General features: G+C 49.3%; 2 protein-coding genes and 1 pseudogene across 2 annotated transcripts; 1 reads left to right on the forward strand and 2 right to left on the reverse strand.

Annotated features, from left to right (window-relative positions):
* Positions 1 to 276: 276 nt before the first annotated feature.
* Positions 277 to 13,646, reverse strand: LOC117702297 (sterol O-acyltransferase 2-like). Its single transcript, XM_034493524.2, is given in 17 exon segments — positions 277 to 849; positions 1,023 to 1,168; positions 1,576 to 1,711; positions 2,469 to 2,567; positions 2,940 to 3,011; positions 3,013 to 3,038; positions 4,272 to 4,326; positions 4,328 to 4,402; positions 4,517 to 4,562; positions 4,948 to 5,032; positions 5,443 to 5,512; positions 6,011 to 6,287; positions 9,180 to 9,287; positions 9,527 to 9,586; positions 10,258 to 10,394; positions 12,925 to 12,980; positions 13,406 to 13,646. Coding segments are annotated over 17 exon segments (1,575 nt in total). The 5' UTR covers positions 13,482 to 13,646; the 3' UTR covers positions 277 to 798.
* Positions 13,647 to 15,338: 1,692 nt separating this feature from the next.
* Positions 15,339 to 15,434, forward strand: LOC117702299 (U6 spliceosomal RNA; annotated as a pseudogene).
* A 116-nt stretch (positions 15,435 to 15,550) lies between these two features.
* LOC117702296 (insulin-like growth factor-binding protein 6) lies at positions 15,551 to 20,324 on the reverse strand. Its single transcript, XM_034493523.2, is given in 6 exon segments — positions 15,551 to 15,779; positions 15,782 to 15,839; positions 16,753 to 16,875; positions 17,012 to 17,118; positions 17,121 to 17,144; positions 19,887 to 20,324. Coding segments are annotated over 6 exon segments (711 nt in total). The 5' UTR covers positions 20,224 to 20,324; the 3' UTR covers positions 15,551 to 15,717.
* Between the last annotated feature and the right edge of the window lie 1,605 nt (positions 20,325 to 21,929).

Here is a 21,929-nt window from a genome sequence, read left to right on the forward strand (position 1 = left end):
TGTAGTGTTTATAAGGCCATTTGTTCACATAGTGCATTTTCCCCGGGGAGGGGGGGGGAGTGATGGTACACAGTGCTAACAAACAAAGAAACAAAGCAAACAAGCAAAACAAAAAACAAAACAAAACAAAAAATAAACAAACAAACAAACAAACAAAAAACTCCAAAGTGGAATAAAGCAAAACTCCATAAACCCAAAAGTCAAACAAAAAATAAAAAACAATAATAAAGCAGGGTTTCCAACAAATCATCAGTGAGTTAAAGGGAGACTAAGATCTTATTTTATTGTTGAAGATTTATTTATTTCATGTATGTGAGTACACTTCAGCTGTCTTCAGACACACCAGAAGAGGGCATCGGATCCCATTACAGATGGTTGTGAGCTACCATGTGGTTGCTGGGAACTGAACTCAGGACCTCTGGAAGAGCAGTCAGTGCTCTTAACCTCTGAGCCATCTCTCCAGCCCGAGACTAAGATTTTATTGTTGCACTGGGAGTAGAAAGAACCAAACCTGTCACACTTTGGTGGTCCCTGTTCCTCTGAGTCTCTGCACACTCGGAGAGCCATGTGGGTCAGAAGGTAACCTGTGCTCAGTCCACAGAGGGTGGTGTTCGAGTCACACCACACTGAGCCTGTGGTCAGCTGCCCACAGAGGTGTGTACCTGAGTCCCTATGGCCCCTGTAAGGTCCCATGTGCAAGTCCTTGACTCAAACGAGGTAGGGAGGAGCCCTGGCTCTGGGCTTTGAAGGTGGAAAGAGCTTGATGCCCGTCGTCTGTACAGCATGAAGCATTGACTCCTAGGGATGGCAGGACCAAGAGCGGGGTGTCACCAGTCCCCAGAATGTTGTCTGTGTCAGGAAAGAATAGATTGTGAATGAGGCCACTCTTGGTGACACAAATTATGACTCTAATATGTGAGTCGGCCTCCCCCGCTTGCCCCAGCGTGGCCTGTCCCTGACCAACAGGGTTGGCTGTTGGATGCCCTATCTTACATGGGGAATCGAGAGAGCTATTGTCTTACCTGGGGTGAGGGACAGTGCCGCCGAGCGTACCACTCCTGGCAGTATAGGCTGACCTGGATGCCCTGGCCCAGGAAGAGTAAGGTCCACATCAGGACATTCCAGGCTGGACCTGTGTGTCTGTCGTTCATGGTGAAGTTCAGCAGCCCTACGTGGGAGGCAGGCTGTCACTCCAGTGCCTTGTCTCTTTTTACCTCTCATGCTAGGGGCTGGGAAGGGGTTTACCACAAAGGAAACCCTTCCTCCCTGGACAAGACCCTGATGCCAGCTGCAGAAACTCCTGAACATCTCAGGAACTGGGAGACATCCGTATTGCTCAGTTTACCCCTCTGTTCCTGAATCGTGCGTATTTCTGCCCACACCAAGCTTTCCCGTTCCCTCCACATCCCTGTTCAAATGCTTCTCTGTGACCAGAAACCTTTTGCCAGGTCCCTCAGGATATGCCTATTGCCGTCCAAGGCCAACCTCGGGCAGCATCTGTCTTAGCATCTCAGGAGAAGGCAGGCGGCCTCCCACAGGCTGCCTCCCACCTAGGGCCACAGAGGTTGCACTCACCCCCGACCACAAGGAAAAGCATCAGCATGACTGGGTAGAAGAACCCCAGGACGAAGCAGAAGATGTATTCATGAACCACCGCAGACACCAGGAACACTCCTAGCATGGCCACTCCGCGAGCCTGCCTGCCTAAGAGCTGGGGGGCAGGAAAGAGAATGAGCAGGTCCCCCATAGCACCTTCACAGAGAGTCCCTCCCTCTTCAGGAAGCCAGGAAGAAACGGGATTCAATAAAAAAGGGGTGTGGGAATTTGGGGTTAGAAGGGTCCACACTAATCTCGTTTAAGAGCAGTGTTCTAACCCGTGGGTCCTAAGCTGTGTGATTTTACTGTTTTTGTATTTTGACAGTGTTGGAGACCAGGGCCTTATGAATGCTAGGCAAGTGCTCTGCTACTCAGATATGCCCCGGTTACCACCATCATCACTATCATCACCACCATCATCAGCACCGCCAGCATCACCATCATTATTATCATCACCATCAACATCAGTACCGCCAGCATCACCGGCATCACCACCATCCTTTGTATTTTTTGAGACAGAGTCTCTCAGTGTAGTCCAGGCTATCCTAGAGTTCCATATGTAAGCCAGGCTGGTCTTGCGCTCCCAGAGATCCTGCTCCTCTGCCTCCCTGAGTGCTGGCATCAAATGCTAGTGCCACCATACCTGACTCCCTAGTCTTATATTTTGTGCGCACATGTCCACGAGTGTGCAGGCCAGAGGACAATGTCGTGTTACTTAAGCACCTTCTGTTGTTTTCTGAGAGTCTCATGTGTCCAGAACTCACCCGGTAGGCCATCTGCCCTTGGATCTGAACGTGGGTGGGGCAGAATATGAGGAGGAGAAAGTCCCCTTGTTGGGACCGTGAGAACTGAGGGGTGTGCATAGTTCATACCCACAGCCCATCTTGATACACGTAGCTGTACAACCAGTCATGGACCACCACGTTCCAGGTGCGGTAGTAGTTAGAGAAGGAAGTAGAGTTCCACCAGTCCTGCGGGGGGTGTGGATTTGGGAAGGGATGGACACGAGATCTCAGGCCCCCCGGCTGCCGCTCCCCACACCCACCCCTACCTGTATCCTTGACTCAGCTCCCTCAGCTCCCTCTCCAGCCCAGGCTCCTCCCTCCTGCCTATCCACTCAGAAGAGGATCTATCTTATCATCGCACCATTCACAGAGAAGCAGTCAGACCTGCGGCTTAGGGGTGAAGGACTAGCACCATCCCCACACCCTGAGGCCCACATTGCTCATATGGCCCTGCAAGGTGGCACCCACCGCAGCGTGCCACCGCAGCCATCCTCTTCCCCCGGCCCTTGGCCAACCTCCCCAACTACAGTTCTCAGCTAGCCCCGGTCCAGGCCGCACCCGATAAAACATCCTGTCTCCAAACCGCAGCATCTCGGCGAAGGCGTTGAGCCAGCAGTGCAGGAAGGCGAAAGAAGATGAGGAGCAGCATGAAGATGCCTAGCGGGCGGGATGAGAGAGGTGCAGCCCCGCAGCCCTGACCAGGCTCTCTAGAGCCTTTGCCCAGCCATCAGGGCCCGACAGGGAACGAGCATTCATTCAGCATTCATTTGTTCCTTTTTTTTTTTTTTTTTTTTTTTTTTTTTTTTTTTTTTTTTTTTTTTGGCTTTCTGAGACAGTGTTTCTCTGTGTAGCCCTGGCTGTCCTGGAACTCACTCTGTAGACCAGGCTGGCCTTGAACTCAGAGATCCGCCTGCCTCTGCCTCCTGAGTGCTGGGATTAAAGGCGTGGGCCACCACCGCCCGGCTCGTTCATAGCGTTCCTTAACCCACACATTTGCTAGTGTGCTTAAACCTGTTCTGTGCCTGAAAGTCAGAAATACAGACTCACACTGCCCCTGGCCTTTGGAAGTTGGTCTTATTGAGACAGACGCACACATGGTGAAACCTGTAGAGCCATACATCGAGGTCAGGTGTAATGGAGCTACTGATAGGACAACCGGGGATGTCCTGGGGCCGTGATCACAAGGGTGAGATCACTGAAAATACGGCTGAGAAAAGAGTGTGGCTTTAAGGTGGCCACCACCTGCAATCCCAACAACTGGGGAGGCCAAGGAGGCTCAGGGTAGCTAGCCTGAGCGACTCAGCAAGGCACTATCTCAAAAAAAAAAAAAAAAGTAAATAAGGGCTGGAGAGAGGGTTCAGCAGTTAAGAGCACTGGCTGCTCTTCCAGAGGTCCTGAGTTCAATTCCCACACAGTGGTTCACAACCATCTGTAATTGGATGCCCTCTTCTGGTGTGTCAGCCACAGTGTGCTCATATACATAAAATAAATCTTTAAAAACAATTTAAAAGTATGAAGTGAAAGGGGGCTTGGGGTGTATGTAGATCAACAGTAAATCACTTGCCTGCCATGAATGAGATCTTAGGTTTACTCTCCAGTGGAGAAGGAAGGGATGGGGAAAGAGAGAAGGAAGGAAGAAGGCAGGCCTTTTGAAGCAGGGTTGTGGGTGATTACTTTGCAGGAGGGACTTCATCCGGGCAGCAAAGCCAGGCCCAGGCTGGAGAGGGAAGTGTGACTGGGGGGAGCTATGTTACCAGGCTTCAGGAAGAGCCTGGTAATGAACAGGGACAGGAGAGGCAGGAGTAAGGGACTCAGAGACAGAGTGATGCTTTCCCTGACAAGCGTCCCCAGGGTGGGCACAGACTTTAGCCACCATGATGATGTGCTTACCTGGCCCTGTGGCATGCAAGATGGACAGCAGCAAAGCCCGGGTACTGAAGGGTTCCCAGGCTCATATTGGCAAAGACAGGGACACAGAGACGTCCCAGGATGAAGCAGGCGTAGAGCAAAACAGCCAGGGCCTGCAGACAGAGTAGGACGCATGACTTTGCAGGGCCACTTCCTCCTCCCCAGTCTCCCCCGCTTCTAAGATACCACGAGTCACAACTGGCCATCTTCTACCCGATTATTCTGACCCGGGCAAAGTTCTTGGCCACATAGTTCCACCTGATGCTGGGTGTCCTGCAGCAGTGATAGAAAAACATGTTTATCATCCTTTTCTGTCATTCTTAGCCCTTTCTCCGAGGCTCCCTCATTGCTCAGGCCCCAATGGATTCCCTGGGGTGATGGGGGTGGTCCCTGAACACTTTGGGTTTCCCAGAGCAAACGCAATAAGTGGGTGTTTAGTTTGAGTGTCACTGAAGGTGCCCAACCATACACAATGCCTGGGGTGTGGAGGACAGAAGTGGGTTGAGCTACTGGGACGCTGGATCAGGGGATGTTCAGGACAAAGGAAGGGGCAGACTGTTTCCCTATTACTTCCTTCAGAACAAGAGGCCAGTGCTTGCAGGAGAAAGGCACCACCCTTACTAGGCTTGGGCATTTGGGGAGGCAGGCAGGGTCTTACCTGGGGTATGTCTCTCTGTAGATAAGTGTAGGGCAGAAGAGGAAGTAGAGATAGCTGGAGAAACTCGGGGTGCAGACGCCCTTCCCTGAGCAGGAATGAAAACAGTGGGTCAGGATGGGGAGGGTAGAGCTGTGGTCGCTCCGGGAGGTGGGCTGGGCCGGGATCCAGGGTGTGCATACGGGCGGCTGATCTCGCTCACATTCTAGACGGGCTTTGCAGACCGCTATGGCCAGAGCTTCCTTGGGTGGCCACCGCCCATTCTCTGTCATCTCTGTCTTTCCAGATTGGAACCTGGATAGCACCGGAAGGTCTGGGTGCCAGTGGTTCTCTCAGAGGCGAGTCTGAGAATGCTTATGTAGAAGGCTACTTAGCCCAGCTAACCCGCCAGGTCTGTGTCTGCTGGACAACCGGCTTTCCAGGGCAGAGCTTTGCATCCTGCGGCTTCACCAGCAGCCAAGAGGATCCAGCTCACAATGGATCAGTGGGACACCTCACCTCCTCTGACACAGCAGATGCCAGGCACAGTCTCTCTCAGGAAGGAGTAGCTTTTCATCAGGAATCTGACCTGAGGTAAAAGGGGAACCAAGTTGTTATGTGGGCTCTAGAAAATAACCTCTCTCTACTCAGATTTACCACTGAGAGGCCAGTCAATTCAAGACCTGCCGGGTGGAAGCTCACAGTTTCTGGTTTTATTTTGTTTTTAGATTTATTTATTTTATGTATATGAGTACACTGTCGCTGTCTTCAGACACACCAGAAGAGGGCATCAGATCCCATTACAGATGGTTGTGAGCCACCATGTGGTAACTGGGAATTGAACTCAGGGCCTCTGAAAGACAAGCCAGCACCATCTCTCCAGCCCACATTTTCTATTTTTTTGTCACGACTTTGTAGCTTAACACAGACAGGGCTGGGATGAAGGGCAAAGGGAGACAGGGCAGCCTTCATCCCACCCAGAGCCACAGTGTTACCTAGCAACCAAACCCAGCCAGCTCAGCCCTTGTCAACTCTGTATCTATGCCCATTCTCTGTAGATCCGGTCCCGGAGTCCCTGAGGCCTCACCTGCTCAAAGACAAGCACGCAGCGCGAGGCGGGTGGAAGCTCATGCTTTACTGACACGTGCACCGGCAGAACGCAGAGCACCGCGGCGTGGGCAGCCAGCAGAACGCAGCCCAGGCTGGCCCCCAGCACCCAGGCGCCCGCTGCGCGCGGCCTGGCCCACAGCCGCAGGGTCTGGTAGGGCACTAGCAGCGTGGACAGGAACATGGGTACCCATGTCATCAGCGCCAAGGGCAGCTGTCCGAAGCTGAAGATGAGTATGTCAAACTCCAGCATCAACCTAGACGAGCGGAAAGGAAGACAGTAACGGGGCAAACTGAGGCAGTTGTTACGTTTTGTTTGTTTTTGTTTTTCTCTAGACACGTCTCATGTATTCATGTATCCCAGACTGGCCCTGAGCTCACTTATGTAGTTGAGGGTGACCTTGAACTACTAATCTTGCCTCCACCTCCTAAGTACCAGGATTTAGGCATAGGTCACCTTGACCTTATTCATGCACTGTTGGAGTCGAACCCGGGGTTTCCCAGAAACTTAAGCAGGCACTACGGATTCAGCTAGATGGTGAAAGGCTGTGTTCTTAAAGTGTTTGGGTTAGCCCGGTGCCGGCGGAATTTCCAGTGTAGGTCCTTGCCTCAGATCATGGGATAGGCTTGACCTAAATGGCCTTTGGAGGCCTCAGTCAGTATAAGTATTGCAGAAAGGCTCAATACTACAAGAATTAGGGTATGAAGAGTTGAGGTGAGCTTTGATTTTATTTTTTTTTATTATGAATTTGGTCCCTGGGGGCTGGTGAGATGGCTCAGTGGTTAAGAGCACTGACTGCTCTTCCAGAGGTCCTGAGTTCAATTCCCAGCAACCACATGGTGGCTCACAACCATCTGTAATGGGATCCGAAGCCCTCCTCTGGTCTGAAGACAGCTACTTGTCATTTACATAAAATAAATAAATAAAATCTTTTTTTTAAAAAAAAGAATTTTTTTCCCTCCAGTGTGTCTAGAGTTGTAGGCCCAGGCTCATGGAATGCTCCATGCTCAGTGTTTTGCATGCCTGGGTGGAGGGTATTAGAACTTGCTTGAAATCTCAGCTACCTCAGAGGCTGAAGCAGGAGGATGAAAGTCCTGGACTGTAGGAATAATCTGCTGTGCACCGTGTAAAAGCATCACCTTTTACACAATAAGTAAATCTGTCAATAAATCTGATGGCCTGGAGCAAAGGCAGGAAGTGGAAGGTGGGACATTCCCGAGAGAGAGAGAGAGAGAGAGAGAGAGAGAGAGAGAGAGAGAGAGACAGAGAGAGACAGAGAAAGAGAGAGAGAGAATCAGAGTGACACAGAGAGAGATACACAGGTATAGATGGAGAAACACAGAGAATAGAGATAGAGAAAGAGACACAGAGTCAGAGACAGAGTCAAAGAGACAGAGAAACAGAGTGACAGAGAGACAAAAACACAGAAGGCAGAGAAACACAGATATATATATAGAGAGACAGAAAGACATACAGAGAGAGACAGAGACAAAGAGGACAGAGAGACACACAGAGAGATTGAGACAGACTGACAGAGAGACAGACAGAGAGAAGGGGAGGGAACTCAGGGAAAGAGTCAGGCTCAGGAGATTCACCACCCAGACACAGAGGAGGTTGAGTGTTTGAAACTGAGAAGAGGAAACCAGCCACATGGCAGACATAGCATAATATAAACAGGTTAATTAAGTTATGAGATAGTTGGGCAGCAGGCCTAGCTTAAGGCCTAGACATTAATTCATAAATAAAGAAGCTCCCATATCATTATTCAGGAACTGAGGCAGACGTGGAAAAGACCAAGCAGCTACACTACACTAGCTAGGAAAAAAAAAAAAAAGCTTTTTAAAAAAAACGTGTTGTTTGGGACTGGAGCGATAGATCAGTGGTTAAGAGCATTGACTCTTCCATGTTCAACTCCCAGCATGCCTCTCACGTGCTGGTTCACAACCATCTTTAACTGCAGTTCCAGGGCATGCACCAAATCCCCTCTTCTGGTCTCGTTGGGCACCAGACACAGGTGATGCAGAGACATGCACGGAAAACACCATCCATACACATAAAACTTAATTTAAAAATTAAAAAAAAAGAATGTACGTTTTATAAAGGTGAAAAATGGGGGCTGGAGAGATGGCTCAGCAGTTAAGAGCACTGACTGCTCTTCCAGACGTCCTGAGTTCAAGTCCCAGCAACCACATGGTGGCTCACAACCATCTGTAATGGGATCTGATGCCCTCTTCTGGCACAAAGTGTACATGCAGATCAAGCACATATATATATATATACATATATATATATATATATATATATATATATATATATTAAAGGTGAAAAATGCAAACAGGATTTTTGTTGAGGATATAAATTAGTTGGTAGAGAGCATGCCTAGGATGCATGACCCTTCTAGGGTCAATCTCCAGTGTGTGCCTGAAATCCCAGCACTTGAGAGGGGGACACAGGAGGACAAGAAGTCAAAGTCATCCTTAACTACATATTAACTTCAGGTCCATCTTGGGTTATGAGATTCTGTCTCAAACAAATAGACACATACTGGGAACCACCCCAATAGCTGTTAATGAAGGACTGCATGAACTGAATCTGGTACTTCTGCTTTCTGCAGTCACTAAAGTCAATAAGCTAATATAGAAAGATGACAAGAATTGTCATAAAATCAGATACAGTAGCTCGCTTATAAATACCTCCAACAGCATGCATCTTGTTGGTTCTTATGAACATATGCATGTGAATGCACAGGAAACATTCTAGGGCAAACTCAAACTATTAAACAAACAAAAAAACACCACCAGGCCTCCCTGGCAGTGATGGCCCATGCCTATAATCCCGGTACTCAGGAGGCAGAGGCAGTCTTATCTCTATGAGTTTGAGACCAGCCTGGTCTACAGAGTGAGTTTCAGAAATGAGAAACACTGTTTCAAACAAAACAAAACCAACCCAATAACAATAACAAACAAACAAGCCAGACATGGGAGCTCGTGCCTATAACTTTAGTAACTTGGGAGGGAGATCGGGGCAGAAGGATCAAAAGTTCTAGGCCGTGGGGCTGGAGAGGTGGCTCAGTTAAGTGAAAGTCAGAGGCAGGTGTGGAGGATAGGCCAGGATAGCTGATCAGGTCACTGTTTCAGGAGGGACCTACCTGCCCTCATCAATGAAGTCGATGGCCAGGGTACTGATGATCAAGACACATAGACCTGCTATGAACATGTGGTAGATGGTTCGGAAATGTTGCACCTCCATTAGCTCACTGGAAGAAAGGAGCCCGAGGGTCAAGGAGGAAGGATTTTCAGAAGTCTGCAGAGGAGCTTAGGGCAAGCTCGTGGCTGGAGCTTCTCCTCCTGATTTGTCTTCCTCAACAATGCCAAGGCAGAGCCCTCTCCAAACCCTCCCATCAGACCACCAAAGCCCATGCATGAGCACTGTGACATCTGTGGGGCCCCCAGCCAAAGCCTTTCTCCCCATCCTTTGTCCTCACCCCCAACTTACTCGAGCAGTGACTTGCGGGTGACAAAAACTTTCCGTTTCCCAGGGTGTAATTCTTGGGTCCTAGATTGAGACAGTTTTCAGAACCAGGCACCAGAGGAAGAAGAGAGGCTGGAGGGCAGCACCGTATGGAAGCAAGGTAATAAGAAGCAGTAAAACTAGCCCAGGAAGTTGATGGCTGAGTGAAGCTTGGATGATGGAGGAGTCTGTGTGTGTATATATACACATGCATATACACTCATGCACGTGCATGGGTGAATGCATGTGTGTGCAAGTGTGTGCATACATGTGTGTGCATGTGTGCATGTGCATGAGTGAATGTGTATATACACATATGTGAGTGCATACATGTGTGCATGCATGTGCGTGCAAGTATACGTGCATGTGTGTGCATGAGCAAATGTGTGTATGTGTGTGTGCATGCATGTGAGTGCATACATGTGCACATGTGCATGCATGTGTGTTCATGTGTGCCTGTGTGTACAGGTGTGCATGTATATGTGTGCTTGTGTGCATGTGTGTGCATACATGTATGGGTGTGGGCATTTGTGTGTGTTTCTGCATGTGTGTGCATGTGTGCATGCATGCATGTGTGTGTGCAAGCATGTGCTTTTGTGTGTTTAGAGAGACAAGGTGATCAGGAGAGAAGGGAGCCTGAAGTCAGGGTGTATCAAGGCTGGCAAAGGGGCAGGCATTCGGCTAGAGAAGCGCTCTGTCTTGAGACCCTGACTCACTTGCTTGTAGAATCTGAGGCAGTGGAGGGAAGAGGTCTGTCTTGTTTGGGGTTGGCTTGCACAACCTCCCATATGGCCCGATCCAACAGCTCTGCCAACTCTCTCTGTGCTTGCTCCAGAAACTGTGTCTTCACAGCCTATGGGACAAAAAGCCCATTGTGTCTCAGCCACCTGTTCCTTTCTTTCACATTTTCTTTGAACTCTGCTGAGTTAAGTGCTGGAACAAGGAGGTAAGTGGCCCCGGAGCTGCCCCACCTTCTGTCTCCTTCCTAGGACAGCAAAGAGAGTGAAGAACCACAGCAGAAGCAAACACCTGTGGTTCCAGCTGTTCAGGAGGCTGCCTTCTGCCTCCCAAGTCCTAGGTTTAAAGGTGTGAGCCACCACTGCCCAGTCAGCCCAATTCTTTTTAATTCATAATTGTAAACAAACCTAACAGATTATTTATCTTAAATTTGCAGATGGGGGAAAGAAATCTAGGTTGGCATTATCCAAATAATGTTACCAGACAATTTAACTGTGGTTTTTAAATATTTATACAACCCAGCACTTGGGAGGCAGAGGCAGGCAGATTTCTGAGTTCGAGGCTAGCCTGGTCTACAGAGTGAGTTCCAGGACAGCCAAGGCTATACAGAGAAACCCTGTCTCGAAAAACCAAAAAAAAAAAAAAAAAAAAAAAAAAAAAAAAAAAAAATATATAAATAAATATATATATATATATATATATATATATATATATATATCTGCAGCTGCTGAAATAGCCCAGTAGGTAAAATAATTTACTATGCAAACCTTGATTTTGATAAAAAAAAAAAAAAAATGCTTGATTTTGATCCTGAACTCACAGTGGACAGAGAGCTGACTTCTAAAAATCCACACAGACACACGCAGAGACGCAGAGGACACACACACACAGAGAGATATAGATGTACACACACAGAGACAGATACACACACAGAGAGACACACAGATACATAGAGATATACATACACAGAAAGATACATACACACAGAGAGACAGATACACAGAGAGAGACACACATATATACATACATACACACACAGACACGACACATACAGAGAGATACACAGACACACACATACACAAACACACACACAAACACACACACAGACACACACACACAGAGACACACACACAAACACACACACAGACACACACACACAAACACACACACAGACACACACAGACACGACACATACAGAGAGATACACAGACACACACACACACACACACCACACAGACACACACACACAAACACACACACAGACACACACAGACACGACACATACAGAGAGATACACAGACACACACACACACACACACACACAGACACACACACACAAACACACACACACAAACACACACACAGACACACACACACAGACACACACACAGACACACACACACAGACACACACACACACACAGACACACACACACAAACATACACACAGACACACACAGACACGACACATACAGAGAGATACACAGACACACACAAACACACACACAAACACACACACAGACAACACCACACACAAACACACACACACAGACACACACAAACACACACACACACATATACACTCACACCTAGTACTATTACTACTACAATATAATAGCAATAATAATAATAATAATAATAATAATAATAATAATAATAATAAAATAATAATATAATAGGACAGAGAAATGGCTCAGCAGTTAAGAGCACTGACTGCTCTTCCAGAGGTCCTGAGTTCAATTCCCAGCAACCACATGGTGGCTCACAATCATCTGTAATGGGATCCAACGCCCTCTTCTGGTGTGTGTCTGAAGATAGCTACAGTGTACTCACATACATAAAATAAATAAATCTTAAATAAATAAGAATTTAAAAAGAAAGGTCTTATCTCTGATTATTATTAGGGAATATTGAAAAAGCTATTAACTAGTGATTTAGGCATCAATACCACCCTTCATTAACCTTAAGTCTAATGGTGAAGTTGAAAACTTTTTTGGGTATGACAAGGACTCATTATGTAACTTGACCGCTCGCCTGGAATTCTCTATATAGACCAGGCTGTCCTTGAACTCAGAGATTCTGCTGCCTCTGATCTGCCTTCTGAGTGCTGGAATTAAAGGAGTGTGCATATGCCAACACACCTGGCAAAAAAAAAAAAAATGAATCATGTTTTATCATCCAGCCTGTTCTTCCCTTGCCTCCGGTTACCCTAGGACTTTCCTATCTTTTTATTTCCTTTTACTTTTTCTTTCTTTTCTTTTTTTCCCCCCACTGAGACAGGGTTTCTCTGTGTAGCCCTGGCTGTCCTGGAACTCAGAGATCCACTTGCCTCTGCCTCCTTGAGTGCTAGGATCAAAGGTGTGTGCCACCTGCCTTGGTTACTTTTTATTTCTTACACAGGATCTTCTGTAGCCCAGTCTGGTTTGGACATTATTGTGTAGCCAAGGGTGACATCAAACTTCTGATTCTCCTGTCTATTTCCCCAGTGCTCGGATACAGCTGTATGCCATCATACCAGGGCTGCACATGGTTACATGGGCTGCAGATCGGGCCACGTATGTTAGATTGGCACTCTACAATGTGTGAGCTACATCTCCAGCCTGTCCTTTATTGACCTCCCCCCCCCCCCCCCCGTGGATCCCTCACCTCCATATGTCGGGTCCATTGCACCAAGTCTGGGGTTCTGTGCGTCGTCGAGTTCCCTAAGAGGAAAGAATCAAAGGGGACTCAAGAGGGAGGAGTTAGGCGTTCTGTGTGCTCACAACCTCGTTTCCCAGTTAGTCAATATTTAGAATCGTGGGTAGAACCACTAACCGGGGAAGTGACATGCGCAGTGAGTGCGACCCTTAGCGAGAAAGTGCCTGATGCAATTGCTGGAAACAGCAGACCCCAAAACAGGGAAGGAATTCCATTCACCCCTAATGAAGGCAAGGCCACACTCTGAACATCCCTTTTCTCCATCGCCAGTCGGAGTGGGTGTGGGGAAGAGGGTAAAAAATGTCTTCTCTGGCTTCCCAGAACAGCAAGAGGAAAGGAAGTGGCCAAGCCGCAAGCTCTCCTCAGCCATACCACCCCCACCTCGGGCCTGCCTGAGTGTCCGGTGTGTGGGGATGTGAGGACGGCTCACCTTCTCCACGGGTTCCCTTCTCCGGCTCCTCTCTCAGCCCTTCTCTCCTCCGCAACTGGGGCACCTTTGGCTCCATGGTGCCAGTGTGGAGTGGACAGCACAACAGCTGTTGTCTGTCTTCCTTCCTTCCTTCCTTCCTTCCTTCCTTCCTTCCTTCCTTCCTTCCTTCCTTCCTTTCTTTCTCAACCTACCTACAGAGCCTGCTGGTGTCCCACTCAAGAGACCTGACAACTCCAGAGACTAAAGTCCTTCCGGAGCCCGCTGGGGTTAGACAGGTTATCTGCAGGCAGCTCAGCTCTGGGCCAGGTGAGCAGAGCTGACAGCACACTCTTGACCTGCCTGGGGCACCTCTCGGGCAGCCACTCCATCTTGGCGCAGCCTCTCATCCTGCCGGCATCTACATGCTAGGCGCCAGGCTCCGTCAGACAGCCTACGCGTGGGGCAGGAACTAGCGACATGAACTAGTCGTGACCGAGGAGCAGCTGGGTCGGACAGGCAAAGACGCTACTGCGCTCTGCTCTGAGTGGCATGCTACAACCACTATGGTCACTTCACCCTCGCTTTCGGGATGAATCTGTGCATCACGTTGTGAGGGACTTTGCGAGCTTATCACATAGCTGGCTCATTGCTCTCTCTACAAGACTGATCAGGGAGGACCAGAACATCTTCATGTACCTTGTAGTCAGCTTTCTGAGGCGCACAATAACAAGTTGTGTTGTCAACTTGTGTGCAACAGATTTTGTCAGGGGCTTTATCTGTGACGTGTGTGATGTCGAGGCCTCTCAGTGTCTCAGCTCTTACCTACACCTTGGGTTATCACATAAGCAGAAAGACCAGACATGCACGTATTCAACAGTAAGTGGCGCCAGGTGTTGCCTTGCCTACCTGTGTCATTCCCTGCCTGTGTAACTTCAGGAAAGTGGACCAGACTTTTTTAGCTTCTCCAGGAAAAAAAAAAAGGGGGGGGGGGACACAAAATGTCCCTACCTCATCAAGTGATTGCTAGCACAAATAAGGTAGTCTGGATAAACCATATAGAGCCTGAGCAGATTCCTTCCTTTTGTAGGCAGTAGGGCAGGTGAGTGCTTTGGAGTTCTACTTTGGCAAATTCCCGAAGGGGATTAACCATTAATCCTCCTCCTCCATCAGTCCAAAGGCCAGTGATAGAAACCAGGTTGTAATCACTGTGATCTCAGTCAGAGGCCAGGATCTCAGTCCTGGGAGCTCCAGGTGGGTATCCAGGTGAGGATAAAGGGCTTGCTGCCTGTGACAGTGGCCATCTACTGTATTCTAAGGACAATGGAAGAGACTGCTCCACTCCACCGGAAGGTAGAAGTGCTATCTCTGAGCAACCAGAGAGAATGAGGATGAGACAGAGACAGACGCTAAGCTTCCCCCAATGCGGCTTTATTAGCACAGCCAACAACAACTTTCTTTCTTTCTTTCTTTCTTTCTTTCTTTCTTCTTCCTTCCTTCCTTCCTTCCTTCCTTCCTTCCTTTCCTTTCTTTCTTTCTTCTTTCTTTCTTTCTTCCTTTCTTTATCTTTTTATACTAAAAGAACAAAGTTTTTATTAAGCATTGTAAGTTGCATTCAATAGTCTCTGAATACGCCACACCACAATACATCAACAGTCAATCAGACCCAACAGCAGTTCATTCTTCGAAATCTATGAGTTAGGGCAGGACTTCCTTCAACTTACAGTCAGATCCTACTTAGCTCTTGCGGGCAGGGCTGGGGAGTTACACCTCACTTCTGATCACTAATGTGGTGGAGAACATTGGAAGTATATGAAAAGTAAGGAGTGATTCTGATTCAAAGTACATTGTTTGGAAACGGTAACAAAAGATAGAAGTATACCTGCTTCTACTAAATTCCTGACGGGAAACTTCTCAAGAACAAGCAATTTGTTTCCTGCTACAGAAGGGGAGGGGCGTGCTCGCTTCGGCAGCACATATACTAAAGTTGGAACGATACAGAGAAGATTAGCATGGCCCCTGCGCGGAAGGGCAGGAGGTGTTTTGTTTTTAAAGATCATAGGGTTTTTTTTTTTCCTTTACAGATTTCCATATTTTTGCTAAGATGAATATGAAGGCATAAAACAGCAACACAGAACAGTAACACATACAGCACTGAGTACACCAGGGTAATGAACAACAATCTTTCTAAGTAGCTGTGTAATGGCCCAAGGGTGACAGGGACAATGGGGCGGGGCCTGAAGGTGGGTCTTGGGGCACAGATATTCATCACTTTACATGTAGCTCAGATGACAGCCCTGTGTTCCTGCCGGTGTCTTTGAGGCTCCCGCTGGGCTTCACCCACTGCTCCTGGCAGAGCACTGAGAGTTTCCTTGGCCATCTGGAGACACTGGCAAAGCTGGCCCATTGGGTCCACACACCAGCAGGGACCACGGCGATTCCCCTGCGAGGAACGGCACTGGGGAAAGAGGTGCAAGTCAGGGTGAGGTCCAGGCTTTGAGCAGAAGAACATCTGAGCGCTCTTAGTCACTTTATCTATTAAATAGGGCCCATTCTGTTAGGCCAGAACAACAGCTTTCAAAATGTAGTTTCAGTCAAGAGCCTAACATCACTTATGTTTGAAACTTGTGTTCACAGGCTAGCCCAGACCTACTGAGTCAGAAAAATGCAGAAAGGGCTCCACCAGCCAGCGCCCAGACGCCTCCAGATGGTTCCCAGGGCTCCCATTTGAGGCCACTGCAAGGCGTTATCCTAGAGGAGACTTTGAGTCTTCCACTGCAATAGTTGGCCTTTATTTTTCTTTTAAATCATACTAGAGACTGGGCTCAGAGCACTGCTAAGCAGAGCTTTACCAACAAGCTGTAAACTTCTTTTCATTTTACTTTTTGGGACAGAGGCTCATGAAGTTTCCCAGGCTGGACTTGAACTCACTCAGAAGTCTAGGAGCCTGCTTGTCCAGGCTTCCTCAAGTCCACAGAGAGATCTCCAGTGGAAATCTCCAGTCCTCTGTCTCCCTACCAGCCCTTCACCTGTAGGCCAGGCAGGCCTTGAACTTACAATCTTCCTGGTGCTTTTCATGTTTACCTGGGTCTTAAAATTGGAGGAAATATTTGTGTGTGCGTGTGTGTGTCCTTTCTTTTGGTTGCTATTTGGTTGGTTTTGGATTTCCAGGACAGAGTTTCTCTGTGTAGCCCAGGCTGTCCTGGAACTCACTATGTAGACCAGGCTGGTCTGAACTCACAGAGATCCATCTGCCTGTCTCCACCACCTTGTTGTTGTCTCTGGAGACATGTTCCAGCAGAGCCAGCATCCTTTTTGCAGCTTTGCATCAAGTACACTTCCTCACTCCCAGGCAGGGAGCTTCTTCTCACCTGCTGCTTTCGGTAGAAGCCTCTGAGGTCACAGTTTGGCACATAGAGCCCGCGGGCTCCCTCTCGGAATACCTCAGTCTGGAGCTGCTGCAGTACTGAATCCAAGTGTCTGCGGCAGGGGCCCTGGAGAAGGAGAGGGTGGATGGGAGCCTTACTTGGGATTCTAGGAGCCTGCCTGCTGACTTCCTGGAGTCCATGAAAAGGTCTCCAGTGGAAATCTCCAGCCCCCTGTCTCCCTACCAGCCAGCCCTTCACACACCATCTCACTATCTTGAACAGGATTGGGCCTTATAGGGGCCACAGAGGTCCGTGGATTCTTCTGCCGGTCTCTGTGGCTCGTGTCACGTTGGCGGGATCCACCTCCATGGGTTTGCTCTCCTTTGTAGTCTCCTCTGTGGCCACAGGAAGAATGGGGGGTGGGGGGGGGAATCAGAGGTCAGTCAGAGCAGAGACCAGCAGTCCAGGAGCCTGGGTCCACTTCTACCAGTAAAAGTGAGAGGGACTGAAGGAGTCAGTTTCTCCTGACCTTACCCTAGCTGCAATTTCTTCCTCTAACAAATACCTCTGGGTATGGTGTTGTGTGGCTATAATCCCAGCACTTGGGAGGCCTAGGTAAGAGGATTGCCACAGGTTCATGGCCAGTCTAGTCTATTCAACAGGGCTGAAGAGATGGCTTGGCAGTTAAGAGCACAGGCTACACTTCCAGGGGGATCAGAGTTCGATTCCTCAGCACAGTAGATGTTTGTGATTCTAGTTACCGGGAAGACAACCCCATTTCTGGAAACCACGTGGTACACAGACATACATGTCTAGACATACATGCAGGCAAAACACCCATACATGTGAAATAAAAATAAAATCCTAGCTGGGCGGTGGTTGCTTATGCCTTTAATCCCAGCACTCAGGAGACAGAGACAGGTGGATATACGAGTTTAAGGCCAGCCTCATCTACAAAGTGAGTTCCAGGATAGCCAGGGCTACACAGAGAAGCCCTGTCTCACCCCTGCCCCGCCCCCCACATCCCCCTTCTCCAAATCCCATGAGTACAAAGTAGTGTTGGTTATTTCCAGCCTTCAATCTTCCTTTGTAAAGACCTGCCTATTCCACTGGAGACCAGAAGAGGCACATCAGGCCAGAAGATGGGCAGAAAACAGTGGATTGTACAGTGTGTGTGGGTGTGTTGAGGGGGTGTCAATAAGGATCCAGTGGAATGTTTGTCCCTGTTGTGACCCTTCAGTGAGTCAGTCCACCCCTCCCAGGCCTGAGATGTTGTTACTTTGAGGGCCTTACATGGGAACCTCTCCTTTTTTGTCCCAGCTCAACCCTAGTGGTCCAGCAACACTTGGATTCAACTCTTAACCAGGACACATTGAAGGCTGCAGAGGGAGCAGGAAATAAGAGGTTTCCAACCTGCAGTGTACCTGGCTCTGGAGAGCTTCTGGGGTCCTGGGGAGAGCTCAGGATGCAAGTAAGTCAGGGCTGGGAAAAGGCTGGGATGATGCAAAAAAAAAAAAAAACAAAAAACAAAAACAAAAAAAAACAAAAAAAAACCCATACACTTTCACTCCATTCCCTCTGCAGTGTTGTCTGGGTACCACATCTTCCTCAGACCTTGTCCCTCATTCCCTGCATTTAGTGCCAGACCAGGATGATGCTTCAAACTGCCTTCTCCAACCAAAACAAACCTCAGAGAAGCCCTAGAAGCCCGGGCTCTGACACTAGAAACTGAAGCTTCAACCCCTTACTCCAGTGTGCTCGTGTGTGTATGTGTGTGCAAATAAATGCACATGTGTGTGCACACACACATGTATGTGCCTGCAAGTGTGCACATGCACATATGCATGTGTGTATGTGTGCATGTACATGCATGCATGTATGTGTGTGATCTTGTATGTATGTTCATGTGTGCATGTGTGTGCATGCATGTGTGTGCATGTGTATGTGTGCATGTATACTCATATGTGCACACATGTGTGTGTTGTTGTACATGTATGTACGCTCATGCGTGCGTGTGTGCATGCATACATGTGTGTGCATGCATACATGCATGTGTTTGTGTATGCTCATGTGTGCCTCTGTGTGTGTGTGTGTGTGTGTGTGTGTGTGTGTGTGTGTGTAGACTGGCCTGAGACTCTGTAGCCAAGGTTGATGCAGAGCTGACTTCCTGTTTCACCCCTAAGCTCTGGAATGACAGGCCTGCACTGCCAAGTTATCCAAATCCATTTTTTCACCCCTTTCTATGGAAAACCCAGAGACTTTGTTATCTCCCATCTCCAGTTGCTCCTCACCCCATCTTTGGGTGCTGACTCACTCTGGTCCCACCCGCCCAATGACTCAGTCTTCTGTGTTCATCCCTGGGGTAGGGTGGGGCAGGAGGGCATCCAAGTCCTACAAGGTTTAAATCATAAGTCTGATTTTGGCAGATTCCTTCTCTTCCCACTTCGTCGGCCCTCCCCAGGCCCTCCAGGACCTGCCCACAGCCTGCGGTGCCCACTGCCCCCGTGCCCACTGCCCGCAGTGTCGGCTGCCCCCAGTGCCCACTGCCCCGCCCCTGTTGCCCACTGCCCCCGTGCCCACTGCCCGCAGTGTCGGCTGCCCCCAGTGCCCACTGTCCCCAGTATCCACTGCCCGCAGTGTTGGCTGCCCCCGATGCCCACTGCCCCCAGTGTCCACTGCCTCTTGTGCCTATTGCCCCCGGTGCCCACTGCCCGTAGTGCCCACTTCACAGCGGGACTGAAAGAGGAGCAGGAGACATTTCTTAGTGTGTGGAACTAGAGTCTAGGGTTCCCTTTCCTCCTCCTCCATAAGCAATCTAGGTCCTGTCTCCAGCGTGGGCTTCGAGAGCCTGAGAGCGCCGATCCTGCGGGGTGCAGAGGAAATCTAAAACTCAAACACTCATCCTCCTCCTACTTATGCTCCTTTCCCTCAGGAGAAAATAAAAGGGGAAAGGGGGGAGCAGCGGAAAGTCCAGACATCTCTCTTCCTTATTCTAAGGTGCCCCCAACAACCTCATAGCTGTCTCTGATGTTTCTGCAGAGGCTGCCCACCTGCATCTGTCCAGATTCTTACCAGGAGAGACTAGCTTCTCCTATCTCAGGTGGGCAGGTGGGCGGCGGGAGGAGACAAGGACTCACCCGACGGCCCTCTGGCGCGTTGACAGCGGCCCTGGCCGATCAGCAGTGCCCGTAAAGGTGTCTCTTCGTTCTCTCGGGGTTGGCACTGCAGACCTGGGGCGCACTTAGGGATGTAGACCCCGCACGGTTGCCCCTCTCTCCTGAGACAGCCTCCAGCTTCTGTACAGCCATCTGTAGGCGACCCCGCGTCTTCCTCCCCCACACAGCCCCCGCGACAGCCAGTCTGCACCCCTGGCCCACAGCCGGGGCACTCCGCTAAGGCGGACCTTGAGCCCGCAGCGAACAACAGCGTTAGCAACATCAGCAGCGGCTGCGTGGGTAGCCCGTCCCAGGTCATGGTCAGAGTTTTTGCCCTGTGCACTCCTTCCAGAGAATCTAGTGCAGCTGCTGTGGGCCGCTGCTCCTCTTTAAGACTCAGAAGTCTGGGCCCGGCCCCTTAAAAGCCAGGTGAAGGGGAGGGAAGAAGGCAGAGGGCAGTCCCTTAACTGGGTGGACTGGAGGGCCACCCACCTGGGTCCACCAGGCTTTTCCCTCCCTCCTTCTTCTCCGCCGCTGTTTACTTCCCAAATTGTTCTGATGGTTTTTTTTTTTCTTGCTTTGTTCCTGGGAATCTCGCCCGGAATTTGGGAGCTGTACATCTGGCTAAAGGGACTGTGGAGTAGGGAGGAGGAAAGGAGAGAATAGCGAAGGTGAACCCTGAAATCCAGTTAGCACCAGTGTATGTCCAGGAAGATGAGGGGCCTGTAGGTGCTCCTGTGAGTGAGAAGATGGGGGTGAGTAAAGGTGACCCCAGAAGGGATGCTATGGGGTGGGTGGGGGTAGCGGTGCATCGTGAAAGAGATGTTGATAAACGCCAGGAAAGATGCCAGGCGCCTGGACAGAAGTTCCTACGGAGGGCAAGAAACAGACCCAGAGAGAGGAAACAGAGATGGTAAAACGGGAAGGTAAAATAAAGTCTCCTGGCCTGTGTCCGCGAAATACAAATAATAAAAACCCAAGAAGATCTAGCTTTAGGGACAATAATAGAAAAGCCTGGGGCTGCTAGGGGTAGAATGAAGACTGCATCATGAAGAATACACCTTGAGTAAATGTGGAAAGGAACCCTCGGAGACCCCTGAGCTGAACTGGGGGTGGCGGTAAAAAAGTAGGGGAATCATATCCTAGATGCCTTTGGGGACAGTGGTCTGGCTATAGACTAGGCTCACCCTCATCTCTGCACTTCAGATTAGCTTGACTCTCCATTGTTTGTCTTCCCTAAAGCCTGTCTCCTTTCTTTAGCTATTCTTTGGGTCTTCTGGATTTCTCAGACTGATCTGCGCCCACGGGATTTGGGGAGGAACTGGCCTGAGAATTTCAGTACCAGACTCCACAAGTCAACTACTTCTGTTTTGCTAATCCAAAGGCGTGTGCCTGCTCAGCCCTAGGCAAAGTCCCACCCTAGGCAGGGTGGGGCGGGTCCCTAGCACTCCTGCAACTCTCAAGAAACAAGTGGGACTGCTACATTGGACCACCCGGCCTGCTCAATTCTGAGTTACGCAACAACAATCTCATTCTTTCCTAAAACAAGGGCTCCGGACAGTGACTAAGTTTAAATTCTGGGACCCCAAGCAAGAATGTCAGGAAGGGCTTCCTGAGCTTTTAAACAGATACAAAATAAAAAGAACTGCCCGTGGCTTCTCTGAGATTTTAGGATTTAGCAGCCTTTAGAAAGCGATGTTTCCCCGTTGCCACGAGATAGGATGCTGATGCTGATTGACTAGGCAGGAAAAAGTGACTGTTATCTTCCACCAAGGCCCTGGAGCTTACTCTCTGTTCTGACCCCAGAGCGGGGAGCATGGTTCCTGTCCAAACCCTTATCCCTGTTATTTGTTGACTTTTTTCACTGCACATGTATCTAGCTGGCGTCTTTTTTATGGACTCATGTGATTAAGTATTCTCGACCAATGAAGTAAGCCAATTCAAGCCAAATTAAAGTATAAAAGCAGGTTTATTGGGGCAGCTCCCAGGAGAGTTCACCGACCACACAGGAGAGGGAGAGGGTTA

The sequence above is a fragment of the Arvicanthis niloticus genome, unplaced genomic scaffold (assembly GCF_011762505.2).
Source record: "Arvicanthis niloticus isolate mArvNil1 unplaced genomic scaffold, mArvNil1.pat.X pat_scaffold_663_arrow_ctg1, whole genome shotgun sequence".
NCBI classification, from domain to species: domain Eukaryota; kingdom Metazoa; phylum Chordata; class Mammalia; order Rodentia; family Muridae; genus Arvicanthis; species Arvicanthis niloticus.